This window comes from Vigna umbellata, chromosome 5 (genome assembly GCF_029865625.1).
Source record: "Vigna umbellata cultivar VRB3 chromosome 5, Vumbellata_1.0, whole genome shotgun sequence".
Lineage (NCBI taxonomy): Eukaryota > Viridiplantae > Streptophyta > Magnoliopsida > Fabales > Fabaceae > Vigna > Vigna umbellata.
Window position 1 is genome coordinate 9,141,955 of NC_142169.1, and position 20,239 is coordinate 9,162,193.

A 20,239-nucleotide genomic window follows, 5' to 3' on the forward strand; every position below is an offset into this window, starting at 1 on the left:
CTGAATTACTCTGATATCTTCCCAAAACTCCAACAACATATGCAATGTCAGGTGTAGTGCAAACCTGAGCATACATAAGGCTTCGGATAGCTGAAGCATATGGAATATTCTTCATGTGTTCCCGCTCAAATCATTTTTCGGACATTGATTCAAGTTGAGTTTATCACCCTTCACGATGGGAGCTACACTGGGTGAACAATTCTTCATGTTAAACATCTTTAAAACTTTTTTGATATTAGAGTTGTCAAAAAGGGTAACCCGACCCGACCCAACCCACCACGGGTTAGCCACTTAGTGAGTCAATCCAATTCGACTCATTTATTAGCGACCCGAAAAAATTCGAACTCGACCCGACCCACCACGAGTTGGTGGGTTAAACGGGTTGGCTATTGGCTCACTTAATTAAAAAAATTTTCACCCTCTTCTTCTCAGATTCTTAACATGTTACTTTGATCGATCAAATTGAAACAGTAATAATTGGACCAATTGATATAAAAGAAAATGAAACAAAAGAAATATATTGTTATATATATTATAAGCTATCAAGCATAAATTTTTGCCAATTTAGTTTAATGAGACCTACACAACCGTTAGACCAAGAAACTACATATAGGTGTTAACAAAAATATATAGCACAAGATAAAACTATCATGCTAGATAGGTCTAAAAACAAGATAGAACAAATGATATATTCCTGAATTATCCAATCTATAATATTATCCATCTATTAAATTGGAGTCTCGAATGGATAAATTCACAGTATTATGCTCTATTGAAGCATATTCTTCTTTATCTCCATCTATAATATTATCCAATCTATAATCTTAGGGTTTTATTTGATAGGGGAACTTTTGGAAAGACAGCAGCGCGAAAGGCTATATTGCTAAGTAAAAGTTGTGCATTTTGAATAATTAATTTACTTAATTTGATTTCAATAACAAAAATACGATTTGAATAATTAATTTAATTAAAAAAATAGGTGGGTTGGTGAGCCAACCCAACCTACCACGGGTTGAACCCGTGTGAGCCGGGTTCTTAGTGAGCCAGTCAAAATTGGCTTGCATAAACTTTTGCATTTTTTTCCAACCCAACCCGGCTCAACTCGGCTCAAACCCATGGTGAGCCGGGTTAGCTCACGGGTTTCAACCCATTTTGACGGCATTAGTTGATATAGGTCTCTTGAGACAAACCCAATGCCTCAAGATCTTTCCCTATGGATCTTAATGCCAATGACATAAGATGCCTCTTCCATATCCTTCATGTCAAAGTTCTTTGAGAGAAATTGTTTCACTTCATATAGCAAACCCTTATCTTTGGTTGCAAGAAAAATATCATCCACGTATAATACAAGGAACAAATCTTACTCCCACTAACCTTTTGGTATATACATTGATCCATGACGTTTTCTTCAAAACCAAATGAAGTGATAACATCATGAAATTTTAGATACCATTAGCGGGAGGCTTGTTTTAATCCATAGATGGATTTATTAAGCTTGCAAACTAAGTGGTCATTGTCTTTAGAAGAGAATCCTTCAGGTTGTTTCATGTAAACCTCTTCTTCCAGATGACCATTAAGGAATGTTGTTTTCACATACATTTGATGTAACTCAAAATCAAAATAAGCTACTAATGCCATAATTACTCGAAAAGAATCTTTCTTAGATACAGAAGAAAAGGTCTTTGTGTAGTCAATTCTTTTTCTTTGAGTGAACCCTTTGGCAACAAGTCTTGCCTTATGTCTCTCAATGTTTCCTTTTGAGTCTTTCTTGGTTTTAAAGACTCATCTACATCCTATGAATTTTACACCATTAGGCAACTGAACGAGAACCCAGACTTTGTTGGATGCCATAGAATCCATCTCAACTTTCATGGCGTCATACCATAGGTCTAATTCTTTAGAACTCATGGCTTGTGAAAATGTTTCAGGATCATTTGCAGCTCCCATATTGTAGTCAACTTCTTGCAAATACACTACATAATCACTAGGAATTATTGGCCTTTTAACTCTACTAGATCTTCTTAATGTTGCCTCATCATTTTCTTGAGGAAATTGTTGCTCAAGCAATTGTTCAGTAGGTTGTTCAACATCATCTTGTTGTTCCTCATTAGCAACTTGATCTGTAAGGTCATTTTCAGCAGGTTGTGAAGCTTCAATTATTGTTTGTCTAACACCCATTTGTGTTTGAGGGGTGTGAATGACAACCAATCTATCACTTGAGCTAGAGAGTTGAGCTTCATAGTGATCCCTTTCATTCCCAATGCTTGGAAACCGATCACTCCCACTAACTAAGTCATTCTCAAGAAATTTTGCATTTCTTAACTCCAATATCCTAGTATTATGCGATGGACAATAGAATTTATATCCCTTAGACTTTTCAGCATATCCAATGAAATACCAACTAATAGTCATTGGGTCTAGTTTCTTCTCTTGTGGATTATAAATTCTCACTTCAGACGGACATCCTCAAACGCGTATATGTCGCAAACTTGGTTTCCAACCTTTGAATAACTCAAACGGTGTCTTTAAGACGGCCTTGGTTGGGACTCGGTTTAATATATACACAGTCGTCTTTAGTGCTTCTGTCCACAAGAATTGAGGAAGTTTTGAATCACTCCTCATACTTCTCACCATGTCCATTAAAGTTCAGCCACACCATTCTGATATGGAGAACTAGGAATAGCGTATTAGGCAACAATTCCATGTTCTTGAAGAAACTTCGCAAACGGACCAGGTGCTTGTCCATTCTTCGTGTATCTACCATAATACTCTCCACCTCTATCTGATCTCACAATCTTGATTTGCTTTCCGCATTGTTGCTCAACATCAGCCTTAAAAATTTTAAAGGCATCCAAAGCTTCATCCTTAGAACGAAGTAAGTATAGATACATATAATGTGAGTAGTCATCTATAAAGGTGATGAAGTATTCCGGACTACTTGCGTCCATATCCGGACAACAAATATTTGTATGAATAATTTCTAGTAAACTTGAACTCTTCTTAGCACCTATTTTGGACTTGTTAGTTTGCTTACCCTTTATGTAATCCACGCAAGTCTCAAAATCAGTAAAATCCAAAGTAAGTACTCCTTCATTTACTAATCGCTTAATTCTCTCAATGGAGATATGTCCCAATCTACGGTGCCATAAAATAGAAGAATCCTCATTCATAACACATCTTTTTAAACTGGCAGTAACGTGCATAGAATCATAAGCGATATTGTTTTGCAAAATAATGGAATAAAGACCATCACACAATTCACTAAAACCAACAACTTTAGATTTATTCATTAAGGTAAAACCAGAATCTGAAAAATTAAAAGAAAAACCGAAAGGTATAAGTCTTGAAACAGAAATCAAATTCTTAGAAAAACAAGGAACATAAAATGTCTTTTCCAAATGCAAAACAAAACCACTACTTAAAACTAAGTTGCACGTTCCAATGGCCTCCACATGTGAGCTCATCTTACTCTCTGAGTAGATATATTATTCACTTCCCACTGGCCTCCTTAGGTTTTGCATACCCTGCAAGGTATTAGAAACATGGATTGTAGAACCAGAATCAATCCACCAAGTGTTATGATTAAAACTAGTCAAATTAGATTCATAACAGCGAAAAGCAAATGGAGTACCTTTCTTATCAAGCCAATTCTTAAATTTTAAGCCGTCTTTCTTCATGTGTCCTTTCTTTTTACAAAAGAAACATCTGGACTCCTTCTTAATAACTGGCTTAGTAGGAATATTTCCCTTCTTATTAACTTGGTTCTTCTTATTCTCAAAAGAAGTGGTCAAGTTCACCTTCTCCCCTTCTTCTATCAATAGCCTTTCTTCTTCTTAAACACACATGGTCAATAATTCATTAATAGACCACTTATCCTTATGTGTGTTGTAAGAGATTTTAAAGGGGGCATAATGGTGAGGCAAAGTGCACAAAATATAGTGTACCAGGAAAGAGAGTCAGACATGGTAACTTCCAAAGCTTTTAGTTGAGCCACAATGTCCCTAATGCGCATGATATGATCACGTACTCCCTTAATTCCAATGAGCTTTAAAGATGAAAAATGCATTATAAGGGTGCTGGCAAGAGATTTATCAGATGTCGTAAACTACTCATCAATAGCCCTTAGTAAATCTTTAACATTCTCATACTGGTCAACTAAACCCCAGATCCCAGCAGAAATGTTGGGTTTTATGAACGTTACGGAGAGACGATTTGACCTCTCCCATTTTTCATAAAGATCAATGGCATCTGAAGTGCTAGTCTTAGTAATACCCGGTGGTTCTGGTTTTCTAATAGCATAGTCAATGTCCATCCATCCTAAATGAAGAAGAACTCTTTCCTTCCAAACCTTATAATTATCTCCTTTCAACTCGGGAATACCACACTTGATATCTGAAAAATTCACAGATTGAGAAACTGCAAATTCAAAATTACATGCTTATTATATATTTTGAGAATAAAATAGATGTCATGTTTTACCCATGCAAACATGTCTTTACCAATGAGTTTATTAACATAAAACTTACATGTGGGCTAAAGTCTTACTCAATTAGACTCATTATCTTAATGATAAAACTATCAAATTATGTTCCTTTTTTTCATTCCTGTAGGTAAATTAAGAAATATAATTTAATATTTTATCCTAATTAATCATATAAATATGAAAAAAAATTTGTGGTAGATTTTATCATATTAAATATAATTATTTACAACTAATGTTTCTCATGTAGCAAAACTTTATATACAATTTTAATTGATTAAAGATGATGTTGCTACTCTTTAATTTATTAAAACTATATTATTACTAAAACATTAATAATATATAAATATTTACACAAAGTTCTTAATATGAAAATATAGTAATAATAATGCATATTTTATTTGCACGTATAACAACAAATATATACATACAAATAATATCCATAAAATATACATAATTATTAATCCAAAAACATTTATATATATATATATATATATATATATATATATATATATATATATATATATATATAACATGATATGTTTGCATATCCTAATAAAACGTATTTTATATTATATGTTAAATAAAAATAATAATAATAATACTATTATTATTTAAACATAAAAGCACCAGCAATTAATGTTTGCGTGCTTGAAAAAGCAACAGAAGCTGTAACACGCACAAACCAAAAAAAAAGAATAGGGTTCAATGGCAGAAACCCTTTTTATATCTTTATTAATTTATTAAAGATACAAGTTTAAAGAACCCAATTCTCTACCACGACAATTCCAGAAAAACTCCTTCTTTATTCCCTTCATCAAGCAACAGCACAGAGCAAAAAATGGCCGTAAACCGAAAGGATTTCGAACAGGACAAAACGTTGTAGAAACTGGTGAAGAAGCACAAGCAGAAAAAAAGTCGCTCACCAACAGGTTAACGAAAGGTTCATCGTCAATCCAAGAATCTTAATGACCATCTGGCTAATATTATTCGCTTTTAAAAGATAAAAGCTCCGTTTAAGATTACAAGAAAATTGTAATCATGATTTTATGTTAATTTGGTAATTTTTATTTGGATTAAATGAATCAAAATAATAAAGCTCATAAATCTGAAAAACCAAACGAATGAAAATATGCAAGGCAGATAAATAAACAAACTCTGATACCAAATGATAAAATAGCATAGTATAAAATTGACCTAAACATATTATATCAATATCACACTAACACATTCAAATCAAAAACAACATAAGGAAAAAAAAATGAAAGAATAATTGCGATCCAAACACAACTTTGTTTTTCTAGACCTTAACTCACTCAAACTGTGTTTTCTGAATAGAGGGGTAGGCTTAGTGATCAAAACTGAAGTAACCCATTTGCTCATATATAATCTGACCATCACAGGTTTCAAAATAAATGGGGTTTTCATTTAAACAAAATTAATAACTGCTCCATAAGCTCTATGCAGTTAAAAGGATAAAAATAATGACTTAATAGACCACTTTATGTTCCTCAAAAATAGAAACTGAAAATACTATAATATTTATTTTATATTTAAAATAATGCTAGCAAGCATCTATTTGTAAGAAAAATACTTAATAAATTATCGTAAATTTTTAAAAATACTTATTAAATTATCATAAATTTTTTTTTATCTTTTTAAAGATGCCGAAGGTGATCATAAAAATATAGACACGTATTTATATAGGGATGTGAAGGGAAGAAATGTTATTGTTCAAAACTATTCTAATGAGAAACTAGATATAAAAGATAATTAAATTATTTTTAATTATTTATTTTGTTTTTAAAACAATTAATTGATGATAAAAAAAACAATTTGCTAAACGATAATATGTTAACTTTAAATCATAATTGTCTATAATTTCTTTTTCCCTTTGTAGTGAAAATACTATATCAATACTATCATTTGATTTTCATTACTATTATCAAACAAGAAAAAAAAAATTATAAATAATTCTCTATACAAATAAATTATCACTAGTAAAAAATAGACTTTTTAACGAGCAATATACGCCTCGGTTTTACTAAAACCGAAGCGTATAAAAACGCGGTGGAAATTTCATAGTTTTAGGAAAAGTATGTGCCTCGGTTGTCCAGAACCCGATGTCTACAGCGGCTACTACCTCGGTTATGAGAATACCCGAGGCAGAAAACCTCAGACATTTAATAGTGCGGTGGCAATTTCGTAATTTTAGGGAAAATATATGCCTCGGTTGTCCAATAACCGATGCCTAATGGTACTAGTGCCTCGGTTCTGAGAACACTCGAGTTAATAAGCTGATATTTCTGCACACCTTTCAAAATTCTACACTCCTAAACCCTAAACGTTTCTTTCCTAATCCACTAAGCCACAAATGCATCCCATTTTCTCTGCATTTTTGCTACTGCCAAGGCGGTCCTCTCCACGACGACATTGGTGGTCGTCGCTGCAATGGTCATCCGTTTGGTAGCCAGCGAGATCCTTTCGCCGGAGTTCATGTCATCACCACTGCAATTGTCCTTCTCCAGTTATCTCCAATCCCGAAACACACCACCACCGCGGAACCTGCAAAATGTAGTCAGCCGCCCAATCTCCTTTGAGGGTGCAGGTTACGGCGGGTGCTGCCCTTGGCTGCGGCGTTTATCTCCAAGCCGCTCCAGATCGGCGAGCCCTCCGTCGTCGCCGTTTGAGCGAGAGCTAGAGCGAGGGGTTGGACCAGAACATCGGCGTGAAATACACGATGAGGAGCAGAGGCAGGCAGTTGGTAATCTGTGACAAGGGAGGAGGGCGAATCCGCTGGGAGGCTTGGGCTGTTGAATTGGAGGAGGCGTTGAGATGCGGTCGTGCGCAGGTTCTACTAGGCATGCGGCTGCTGTGGGTTTGGGTTCTCAGGTTGGGCCTGTGGTTGGGGTTGGGGTTGGGGCTGTGATGGTGGCGGTGGCTGAGGGTGAGGATGATCAAAGGTGGGTTTTTTAATGATGGGTTTGGAGATCTTTTGAGAAAGCTTGTTGAGGTGCCTAAGATATTGATCCCTGGTGTGGGTGGTGGTGTTGCTATAGCAGAGCTTGTGGTAGGAGGGACGCGTTGGAGGAGCAAAGGAAGGGGAAGAAAATATTTTGCGAGCAGGAGGAGTGTTGGAGGACGGAAAGGATCACCGCCATGGATCGCCACCACCAGGATCGTCACCACCAAATCCCCATCCCCAATTTTATTAATTTCTGCGTTGTTTTCAAAATGTATATTACCTATTTGCAAGAAATTTTGTTTTGGTTTATACTTGATTTTGAAGAGAATTTAGTGTGTAAAATGTAACTGAGGTTATTTGATTATGCAGATATGTATGCAGAGAGTCGTGTGGAGAAGCCACTGCCTATGTATGTGCCAAGGGATGAACGTTTTGAGGAGTCGAAGCATAACACATTCACAATGAAGAGGCCGAAGGCAGTGCTCCATAACTTGATTCCTGGTCTTAAGGCCAGTCTTTTTGTTAGGTCAGAATCTGATAAAAAAAGTCTGATATACCTCGGTTGCATTTGAAAAAGTCTGATAAAAAAGTAAAAAAAGTCAGATAAGAAAAAAGTAAATAAAGTACACTCTCTACTGCCTCGGTTGCATTTGAACCGAGGCAAAAACATACACATTTTTACCTCGGTTCATGACCGAAGCAAAAAGTGATAGACTTTTTGTCTACCTCGATTGTAAAATCGGTGCGGATAGACAAAAATAACCGCTATCATTTTTCTTTACTGTAGTAGTGTATCACCCATTAAAAGTCATCCAATAGGCTTCTACTAATTTTTCCGCTTTAATGAGATTCAGTGATAAATATGATTTGGAAGGGTGAACACCAACGTAACATATATACTTGATGAAAACATTAGGAACATTGGGGGTATCATGAAATGGGAGAGAAAAAAAGAAATGATAAATGCAAACAAGCAAATTTCTGATTTTCTCTCCTATCATGACATACTATAAAGTTGTTCATCTCACAGGAAGAGAAAAATGAAGGAGGGGATAATTATACTTAAACAGTTACAAAAACAAAGAAAGGGGAAAATAAGTGATTTTGTTATGTCTATTTGTCAATTTGATTAAGTTTGCCCAATCCATTGCAACGAGCACAAACGATTTGAGTTTGATCCTTTCGTGCTGCATTTGCTCTCAATCTCACGTCAGCCTTTCGAACAAACCCTGCTCCATCACATTCAGGACATCTGCCAAAATGCATATTCATATATCATTAGCGATACAAAATATTTTCTTAACAAAATAAGATATGCTTATATACATTCTTTTACATGACAACTTAGGCTTAAGCTATTTAAAAAAAATATATCTTACTGTTCTATAAGTTCTTATAAGAGGGTCTGAATAAAGCCTATATATGCATTCATTTTAAGTTTAAAACCTCCTTAATAAGAATCACTCCGTGAGAACACTATGAAAAAAAACTCTCTCCATCACATTTCTAGAATATTACTGAAATGAAAATAGTTGCATGGATTCATAATTTTGGAAATCTCTGTCATTATAAATAAATAAGGCTAGATTATATTATATACAAATCTTACTTTATAATCCAAATTTTTAGAATTGAATTAAGTTTAAATATTCACTTTTTAACATAGTTATAAAGACATGTCAATTTATTTTAAAGAAGCTTCACTAGTAAAAAAAGCCCTTTTTAACACGTTATATATACCCCGGTTTTACTAAAACCGAAGCATATAAAAACGCGGTGGTATTTTTGTAAATATTGTGTAGTTATATGCCTCGGTTGTATATTAACCGATGTCTATAAACTTTACTGTCTCGAGTAAAAGGCGAACCGAGGTAATTTCCTGTGACTGAAAGGCTTTAGGCACCGGTTAAAATTTGACCGAGGTAATACTCTGAGATTAGGCACCGGTTTAAATTTAACCGAGGCAATACCCTAGGTTAAAAAACCAATTTCTCTTTGGCACTCTGCACTCTCGCGCGCCCTCTGCCTCTCACCCTCTCGCCCTCTTCCCTCTTCCCTCTTCCCCTCTTCCCTCTTCCCTCTCGCCACTCGCCCTCTCCCCTCTCGCCCTCTCGCCTCTCGCCTCTCGCCTCTCGCCCATCGCCCTCTCGCCCTCTCGCCCGTTCCCCTCTCGCCCTCTCGCCCTTTCCCCTCTCGCCTCTCGCTCTCTAGCCTCCAGTTTCTCTTCTCCACCAAACCCCAACCTCAGGGCACGCCGCAAGCCGTCGTTCAACCCTTGCCGCAAGCCGCGTTCATCCCTTGCCGCAAGTCGCCGTTCATCGTCACGGTAAGCCTTCTGCCCTCAAACATTCATAGATCTAAACCCTCTATTAGGGTTTCTTCTCCTTTTCACCATTTCCCTTCGATTCCACCGATTAAAACCTTGTTTTCACCGTTAGAAACATTTTCCACCGATTAAACTTTGATTTACACCGATCAATGGGTCCAAAATAAGTTTCCTTTTTCTTCTAGGGTTTCTAGGGCGGAAGAGGGCTTTAAGGGCGGCGACGGCGGCAGTGGATGGAGGCTGTTGTTGTTGGGGTCGAGGAGGACGAGGCGTTTGCAGAGGCATGCGGGACAGAAGCCGGTGAAGGCTTCGTCGGGGTGGCGGGGCAGAGGCGTTTGCAGAGAAACTTGGCTTTCTGTTTCACCATGTGCGAAGAGGAAGAAATTTGGCTTCTCTGACTTTCTGTTTCATCCATCTCTGAGTTTTTTCTGAGTTTTTCTGAGTTTTTTCTGTTGCTGTAATATTGCATCTGAGAATGGAATTCTACTGCATCTGTAGAGACAATTTTCACATTATGTTGTAATATTGTTTCTTGTTTGATTCTGTTATGAAATTCTTGATTGTTTTGTTTTAGATTTTTGAATGAACGAATGAATCAAGTTTGGCGTGACAGAGTGAATGAATTTTCTTATCTAACTTCTTTCATTTTTAACGTTTTTAACGTTTTCAACCTGGGATTCTGGGTTCTGGGTTTGAAAAGAATTAAAAAAAAATCCTACTACCTCGGTTGAGGTTCTAACCGAGGCCGTAGAGACCAAAAAATAACCCGGTTTAGAACCGAGGTAAAAAGGTTATCATTTTTTACCTCGCCTGAATATGCCTCGGTTCAAAAACCGGTGTCTATCAGTGAAATTAACCGGTGCCGTATCGTTTACCTGTACTAGTGCTTGTTATTTGCTTTTTGACATAATATTCTCTTACCCACCTTCTGCTTATTTCCATTCATGACAAAATCATCCTATAGACAAACACCTACTATAGTAACTGTTTTATTAACATTAACATGATATAACCATAAGATAAATCTGTATAAGAAAGGAATATGGTAATCACGACAATGTAAAATAGATTTATACAATTGTTCTGTCACAATTCATCGTTGATATATCTCTTAAACTAACATGTTCTATCATAAATTGTTGTTTGAATTTTTAAAGTATGTATTGTAAAGATCAACTCATGTTTAAACAACTAAACAAGCATGCTTATAATCCATGAAAACCTGCAAAAAAAATGGTAATTTATTTAAAAAATTATACTGATATATAATAAAAAAAAATAGATTTACGTGTCTTTGCGAGAGAAGAAGATGGGGAATGCGGTTCCAACGAGTGCGACTGCAACCGCGCCGGCAACAAGGTAAACGGTGCTATCAGCAGAAACGTCTCCGACAGCCGAAACAACAACCCTGGAAGATCTAGTCTTGTTCCTCTGAATGGAGGTGCAGGGTAACACAGGTGGGGCAGCAAACGACACCCTAGGGTTGGAAACAGCGACACATGCGGAGAGTTTGGGCGCAACGTTGGGAAGCATGGTGTTAAGCGGAGTGATGGAAGTCATGTCGGTGGCAGAAAGAAGATCGGAGAAAATAGCGTCTGTTTGTGGATTTTATGGTTTCACCATTCTGGAAAATGTTTGGATAAGGACACGTCACAAGTTCAGATTTCCTACCAACGTGGATAAGACATGGGACCCTCTTAAAACTAGGATTAGTAGTTTAGTATCATAATAATAATTTTTAATTATAAAATTCTGTAACTTATTTATAAATATAAAGGAAAAGTGGAAATTATAAATATACTAACATATTAAAAAAAAATCATACTAATCTATTTGACAATTTTATCTCACATAAACTGTTTAATCATTGTTTGAATAGGAATTGATATTTTTTTTTTGATAGTGATATTTAATAACATTATGATGGTAAAACTATAAAAATAATATAAATCTGGTTAATTTTTATAATAATTTAAAAATCAAACTATACTGAATCATATTTAATTTGTTACATTTAGCTTAGGTGATTATTTAATAAAATTAAAGGAAAAGGAATTATATGTATTTAATGAATAAGTAAGTGATGTAAATTTTTGAGTTTTTAAAATTTAGAAGTTCTGAATAACTGACGTTGTGGATAGGACAGGGTGTAAAAACTGTCTTTAGTGGGAGAAAGATGTTAACCACATGAAAATGAAGAGGATAAGTGTGATGTATCATCTTATTCAAGTATAACATTTTTTTTTTAATACTTTAATGTCTTAATAGGTCTCTATTTTTGTTCAGAATTTGAAATAGGTTCTTTTATTTTTTGGCGTCTCAATTGAATCCTTATTTTTATTAATTTGATGCAAATAAATCCTTTCCGTCAATTTCATCAAACGGTGTTAATGAATGTATGACGTGGCCTGAGGACAGGATTGACACGTGTAAGGCCACGTCACACATTCATTAACGCCGTTTGATGAAATTGATGGAAAGGATTTATTTGCATCAAATTAACAAAAATAAGGACCCAATTGAGACGCCAAAAAATAAAGGAACCTATTTCAAATTCTGAACAAAAATAGGGACCTATTGAGACATTAAACCTACTTTTTAAAACTAATCAAATTATACAAATATTTATTTGTGTAATTTTTAAAGTCTTCAATGACCAATTTAATTTCTAGATTCGTATAGTTTTTTTACATGGGTGACTAATTTGAAGAAAATTTCAATACTTTAAGACTATATAACATATTTTAATATGATTTCACACGTTATATTTATTTATTTTTTAAGTTTAAAATATTAATAAATTATAATTTTACACATTAAAATCATATTTTAGTTCTATATTTTAATACTTTAGAAATTAATTGGTCTAAATATGATTTAGTCTCTAAAAAACAATATTTATTAATTTTAAACTTTTAAAATTACAAAAAATACAAAATAATATTTTATTATTTTTTTCTTTAGAGACAGAATTCAGGATATATTAAAAAGATATTTACAATTATTCAACCTTGCTTATATCGAAATTAATATATAGAAAAGAAAATAATGTTAAAAAGTACGTTATTGAATGGAAAAGGTAAAAATAATAAATACATACATAGTTATTTTACTTATAATAAACAATACACATTAATTAATTAAATTATGCATTTAAAAGTATTATTATTTTAATTTAAAACATTCTTTGTTACTTCAATAAAAATAATTCATATTTTTAACTTTTAGTATTAAATGTAAATCATAGATTCTACCTCCTTAACTTTTGATTTCTCATTTTAAGTTTTCATTTCATTTATAATTTAATGTCACAAAAGTTGAAGAGCGAGAGAGCATTTAAACCCCTCAATACTATACTGTTTCTTCTCCTATTTGTTTTTAGGTTTAATGTTTCAATAGGTCCCTATTTTCACTCAGAATTTCAGATAGGTCCCTTTCTTTTTCGGCATCTCAATTGAATCCTTATTTTTGTAAAATTGAATCAAATAGGACCTTTCCGTCAAATTGAAATGACACCGTTAAGAAGAATATGCTTTATTTCTGGGTGAAAATAATGACGGCGTCATTTCAATTTGACGGAAAGGTCCTATTTGATTCAATTTTACAAAAATAAGGACTCAATTGAGATGCCGAAAAAGAAAGGGACCTATGTGAAATTCTGGGTGAAAATAGGGACCTATTGAGACATTAAACCTTGTTTTTATCATTTTAGTGGGTCAATTAAGAATAGTTCATTTTCAATGAATTTTAAAATAGGAGTTAAATATGTTTTTAGTCCCTAAACTATTGGTCGTTTCTGGTTTTCGTCCCTCTTTCAAAGTAAGGTACAATTTGGTCCTCATTCTTTTCGAAACGTTCGTTTTAGTCCTCGGAATTTTGGTTTTAGTCCTCATTTGTTGTTAAATGAGGACCAAATTTTTAAATTTCGAAAAGAATGAGGACCAAACTGTACCTTACTTTGAAATAGGGACGAAAACCAGAAACGGCCAATAGTTTAGGGACTAAAAACATATTTAACCCTTAAAATAGACTAATTCAATGCATGTTAAGTTCAATTAGTTGCATGAGGTTTAAACTTGTTATATATATATATATATATATATATATATATATATATATATATATATATATATATATATATATATATATATATATATATGTTGAGATTTGTATACATGAACCAGAGATATATTGATTATTTTAAATCATTTAAAAATTCTATTATTCAAATGTTTTTTAATTTTTTTTTATAAATTAATTTTGCTGTTGAAATTGATTTTTTTTTATATTTTTGTTCAAGCAAATGATTTTTATTGAAGTGAAAAATTGAAGAGTGAAGTGAAAATCGGAGATTAGGTCTTATTGTCTGTTTTATTTTCATTTAAATAAGAGATTTTTAGCTCAAGAGAAAATAAAATTAAAAGTATTATTGTTTTTAGCTTTAGTTTTATCAAGTAAAGGAATTTTTTAAACAAAAATAATACTACAAATCATCTCACTTTTTATTAATTTTCACTCAAACGAAAATACTTTCGTTCATAAAAATACTTTTTCACTTAGGTTAATTTTTTGTAGTCTTTTTAACTTATTGAATATGTATACTTTTATAAATTTAAAATAAATATAAATATTTATATTTGATTTATTTTTGTATTTGGATGAATTACATTCCTTTACAATGCATATTAAGATTTATATAACTATTATTGAAATTATATATATGAAATGATGTGCTAACCGTCTTTTCCATTTAATTGTTTGGATTTGAATGTAAGGTAAATTTCTATTTTCATCATCCGCGGTTTACTTCAGTTTAATAAAATATTGAAAAAATCCTTACTTTAAATGATTTTTAATCGAAATTTCAAATTTGAAATCAGAATGTTTTAATCCATACAAAAAAAATTTATTAGCTTTTCCACTTCTGTATTTTTATTTTCTTAAAATTTCGTCAAAATGGATTGAATCAAATTTCTAGTGATTTGAAATTATTCAATTAAAAACTATTTCAAGATAAGTTATTGAACCACACTGGGAAAATTAATATGAACCTTTCTCAATATAGAAAATATATGCACCAACTCTATTTCTTACGTTAAAAATACAAGTATCAACTTTATTTTCTTAAGATTCTTTTTATCATCACGCCTTTAGATTGTGACTCTCGTCGTGGCGAAAGCAATATGGAAATAAATATTACCATTTCTTTTTTAAATACCACAGTTAGAAAAACAGAATTGAAAATATTGAGAACTATGGATAAATATCGATACATTATTACAAATAAAAATTTGATTTGAACAAAAAACTACAGTACAGTGTAACAAACAAGTAAAAACAACGTAAAAAAAGACAGAAAAAGAGAATAATCATAATAATTTCATCTGTAAAAAAGTCTTTCTAATTATGCATTATAAAAATACAAGATCATAAATACAATTTAAACATACTGAACTGAATCTAATATGAAAACAATTTAACCCGTAATCAGTTAAATTGAATACAACCAATAAATAGTAAATACCTTTCATTAATAAGTCTTAAGTCAACATTCATCAAAAGGAAGTATTATTCAATTATACTCACTTCTTACATTTATGATTCTTACTAAAACACATCCAGAGAACTTTTTAAAAGCGGTGAAATAATGAAATTGCATGCAACAACAAAGCAAAGAGAACAATTAGGTTCAACTATAGCAGGGGACCAAGAGCTTGTCTGACAACAATATCTCATGGCCACCTCTAATAAAACAATAACCAAATCCAAATACTACATGCTCAACTGCATAAAAACAATTTAGAATCATAGATACCAGATGATGCCAACTTTAGAAATAGCCAATCAAAATCACCTAGCAACAAACACAAGTTTTCAATGAAGAAGAAAGATAATCTAGACAACATGGGTATCTTCTTTCAAGTTGTACCATCGCACACAGAAGCACCAATGACAACCAGCATTTTACTCACAAGTTTATGGTTGTCAACCTTACTTCTAAGAGGAAATGCCCGTGTATTGAAAGGTAGGATAGATCATTCAACCCTAATAAACATAGGCATAGGTCAAACTTTTTTTTCCAAAGATATTGATGTTCACTGTAGAATCTTCCTAACCATGTTCAATGAACCAAGCAACCTATATTGGTATTATAAAACTTGATTCACTCATCAAAACTTTTTCTGCGAAATTTAAAGCACAGTCAACTACATGTGACTAACTTAATATCCTTGGAGAATGTAAAAGAGGAGAAAGCGATTCTCTCCAAATGGCGACATCAATCATTCATAGCATTAATGATTGACAGAGTAGCCGCAGCAAAAATGTAAATACAACCCCCAAATTTTCAGATGTCATCAAGCAATAGAGGGAATCAACAAATTCCAGTCATTTTAACAAAAAAAAATTAAAAGGCATAAATAAGGCACAAATTTTCCTTGAATCATGCATAAACTAAAGAAAATTGGGGCAATCATATGCTTAAAGTTGAAACAACTTCCTCGTAACAGAAAGCCAGAGGAAAAACGAAACCTCCTCATGCACCACATGACATGAGATACAATAGAGGCATGCTGGCAAATAAAATATATAATCGACAAGCCATAACATAAAATCAAGCAATAATGCCCAAATTTCACTTGACATCAATCAGTAGAGTGAATATACTACCGATTCCAATCATCTTAACAAAATAGGATTGCATTATAAAGTCATAAAAACAAAAATGTTTTCTTTGAATCACGCGTAAACTCAAAAGCTTGAGGCAGCTATATGCTTAAAGTTGAAAATAAACTAAAAATTAACAACAGAAAGTCACAGGCACAATGAAACTTCCCCAGGCATCACGTAAGATATAGAGGCGTGCTGGCATTTAGTAACGAAAAATAAAAGGCAAATAGAAAAACACAGAAAACGATCATCAAGGTTTATGGTAAGTTTCAGATATCACCAGAGAATTCCACATTATTTTTTTGTTAGTATCTTAAAATTCCTTCGATCTTCTAAATAAAGTAAAGGGACATATCACAACACCTTCAAATTATCGACAGGGACAGGCTGCAAGAGAAAAATACCTATGAAAAGTATACTTGGAAATTATTCCAGATAAATGTTGCAAATGACCAGATGGACAATTTATTCATAAGGTCCTAATTCTTCTAAATTAGTATCAGACAACACGAAAAGAGGTGGAGTACGTACTTGAAGTGGTGATCTATGTTCCTTAGCACATCCTTTTACTGCTATTTGGTATCATTTATCAATAAAGTGTGAAACGTTTATCTACCCAAACCAATCACATGGAAAATGAAGTTTGAAAGCGACAACGCCACTAAAGTAGACCCACAAATATTAAGCACCACCTAACATGAGCCTAAGAAACCAAAGTTGCGGTAGACAAAGAAACAGAGCATATTACATCAACAATAGAAGTCATAATTTCCCATAACCCAACAGAACCACATTTCAAACAAAAATAAAACACCATAACTCAAGCATTGATGACTTAACTACAAAACCAATGAAATTATTCAAAACCAAAAGACAAAGAGCTACAACAACAGTTACACTAGATCCTCTTCCCCCTCATGTTTCCACCCCAACATGACATCTAAACTTCCTTTCTTCCTTCCTAACTACACCTAGTCACAACCACAGACAAACAAGCGAAGCCCTGAACTCAATTCCCCCATAGTCGTGAGTTCAACACATTCATACAGTGAACTAATTGTAACAGTTAAATGAAGATCAGAAAAATCATATTCAACCCCATAAATCAAATTTAAAATACATAACTAAAATGTAGACAATCCGATCTTTATCCAAAACTCTGAGCTAATTCAAAACCACCCTTCAGCAATTGCATAAACCATTTATCAGTTTTAGTTATTTACAGTATCAGAATCAATAAACAGACTAGAAACATTACAAACAATTAAAATTCCCCTAAATTCAACGAATACTTAAACAAACTAAAAAAACATTAGGAAAACCGAAACCCCATTGCTGTCATGGGTTCAGTTTCATTTTAGGAAATTGCAAATAAATGCGGCGAATAGGGCAACAATTGTGTCACGATGACTGAAAAAATCTTGACACTGGTCGAAACGTACTCTTTTAAAATCTTGATCGACTCCTGAACCTAGAAAAAATGGTTGTGGCAGAGCGTGATCTTCCATTGAGACGAGAGTTTCTCGTTCCACGAGAAAAGGAACTTCTAACTCTTCCGAAATAGGAAACGAGATTCCGAAAAGCAGAAGCAAAGCCCCTACTCTCCCTAGACCTACCAATAGAAGAATCCCAGGAGACTCTCCTGGGAACGCCGTTAGAGGCGTTAAACGCGCCGTCCATTTCCGTGTACACGAGGGGCAGTTCTCTACCACCGATGAGCCTGCCCACAGCGAATCCTCCCCCAGGGAGTCTCCATATGGTTAACCCCATCGTATTGTTATCATCAACTTCATCTGAAGGAACCACGCGGCGGCATACGGGGCACGAGTTCCGCACAGACAGCCACGGCACGATGCACTCCGAGTGATACACGTGCCCGCACGGCATCTCACGTGCGTCGCAATCCACTTGAAAGTTTTCCATGCACACCGCGCAGTGGGACTCCGCGTGCGCGTGGCTGGCCAGGATCTTCACCACCGGCATCGACTCGATCGCCGCCTTCGACGCTGCCCGGTCAAGGCGTACGGTGGTGCCGTCCAGCTGATCCAGCAAGTGATCGAAGCCCGACGAGCCCATGAGGAAGTCGGTCACGCCCGCGGGCAAAGGGCGCAGACCGCTGGGGCCCGGACCCGAAACGCCGTCGTTGTAGTAAAGCTCGAAGTTCCCCGAGGCGACGTCATTTTCGCTTTCGTTGGCGCTTGCGTTTTCGTTTCCGTTCCCACCGCGCAGCACGATCACGGGATTGAAGGGCGAGCCGGCGCGTGTGGATCGGCGCGACTGGGGAGGCGTTTGTACCTCTTCGAGAAAACCGGAGTGACAATCGGGGCAGAGAATGGTAGGATCTCGCTGCGGTTCTGCGACGAGGGAAACCCTAACGACGCGGTTGCATCGGTAGCACCAGAAGGAAGAAGAAGATCTCAAAGAAGCCATGATTTTTAATTTCTCTCGTTTGGATTGTGCAAGAATTAGAAAGAATTGATGTGTTTTTGTTTGGATGGGAAATGGAAGAGGGTTAAATTTTCCGGGAAAATTCTCGAGTGAGAAAATTGGTGAGGTGGGTTTTGGAACTGGTCGAAACTGAACACGATATTTAATTGACTTCCCACTTTATACTTCATTTTATATTTATATTTTTCTTTTTCCTTACCATTCACTTTATTTCTTACATAACATTTTTTAACTTTTATTATCTAATTTTATAAAGATTAAAATATAACGATTTAAAATTTACAAAAGCGTTTCTTAATTGGCAGTTACAAAAAAAATAAAAATAAAACTGTGATTTGGGAACGGAATATTCCGTCACACATTCCTTTTTAATTTTAAAAACTGTGTGTACATGTTCTTTGTATCTTCTACTGGTTTGAGTTATAATTAATAATAATTGTTATTAAGGGGAGAAAAAATGCCGATCGATTCTGACTGGATCATTATTTTCTCTAATTTTCTCTAATTTCTTGGAATAATCTGAAGAAATGACGCATGTGTATTACATTCTAAAAATGTTGACCCTTATCTTTTTAGGTGTGGTGAAACGCTAAATCACTCATCGTGTTTTTTATTCTGAAATTATCGAAAGGTTTCTTCTAGCATCGTATTTGGATATTCTACTTGCTAGTCAATAAAATGCTCTGTCAGACCATTTCATTTCATAATTTAAACATTCTCTAATGTTTCAATCTTATTCTAAATTTTATAACTTCAAATTTCTCTAAATAGGTCCATTTAATTTTTTAAATAAATTATGCACAATATTATGGATGTTATTGTTTAATTAAAATTATAATTTTATTTTAATGATAGTAAAATCTTTTATTACTACAATTACTAAAGCGAAACTGTAATTTCTTTAGCACATATTACATCTAAATTTTGTTCTTTCCATGATTATTGGTTTTTAGGAAGAGATATCCACACGATAAATTGTGGCACCCCATAAAAACTAGAATTTGAGCAAAGACGCCGAGTTATTGTCAAAAGTGGAAAAGTTATTGCTTAGTTGAAAAAGGAGTTATTTATTGGTGTCCTCGTTTAACCAAAAACTTATTAGATAATTTTTTTTTAATAATTTTTTTATCTATAAATGTTAGTGTTACTCTTTTCTCCAAATCAACCTTATATAATGTCTTAGTGGAAGAGTTCAATTCACAATTTTCCTTTATTTCCTTTCAAAGTTTCAACTTTATCCCTAACATAATCTTATAACTTCATTTCTCTAATAACTAAAAGTTACCTGTTGAAAAACTATTACAATTAAAATGCAAATAAAAAATAATTTATTTATACTAGTTCACCCTGA

The 20,239-nt window shown here is 34.0% G+C and overlaps 2 protein-coding genes and 1 pseudogene across 2 annotated transcripts; all 3 read right to left on the reverse strand.

The window, feature by feature from the left end:
• Nucleotides 1-1,782: 1,782 nt before the first annotated feature.
• Nucleotides 1,783-2,412, reverse strand: LOC148197645 (uncharacterized). The gene has a single exon (XM_088115598.1). The coding sequence runs from the start codon at nt 2,410-2,412 to the stop codon at nt 1,783-1,785; it is 630 nt and encodes a 209-aa protein (XP_087971724.1).
• A 5,990-nt stretch (nt 2,413-8,402) lies between these two features.
• Nucleotides 8,403-11,367, reverse strand: LOC124843802 (uncharacterized). Its single transcript, XM_047320624.2, has 2 exons — nt 11,060-11,367; nt 8,403-8,697 (listed from the first exon to the last, which is right to left on the reverse strand). The coding sequence occupies exons 1-2, from the start codon at nt 11,329-11,331 to the stop codon at nt 8,559-8,561; spliced, it is 411 nt and encodes a 136-aa protein (XP_047176580.1). The 5' UTR covers nt 11,332-11,367; the 3' UTR covers nt 8,403-8,558.
• A 6,238-nt stretch (nt 11,368-17,605) lies between these two features.
• Nucleotides 17,606-19,028, reverse strand: LOC124843804 (putative E3 ubiquitin-protein ligase RHC2A pseudogene; annotated as a pseudogene).
• Nucleotides 19,029-20,239: the final 1,211 nt, after the last annotated feature.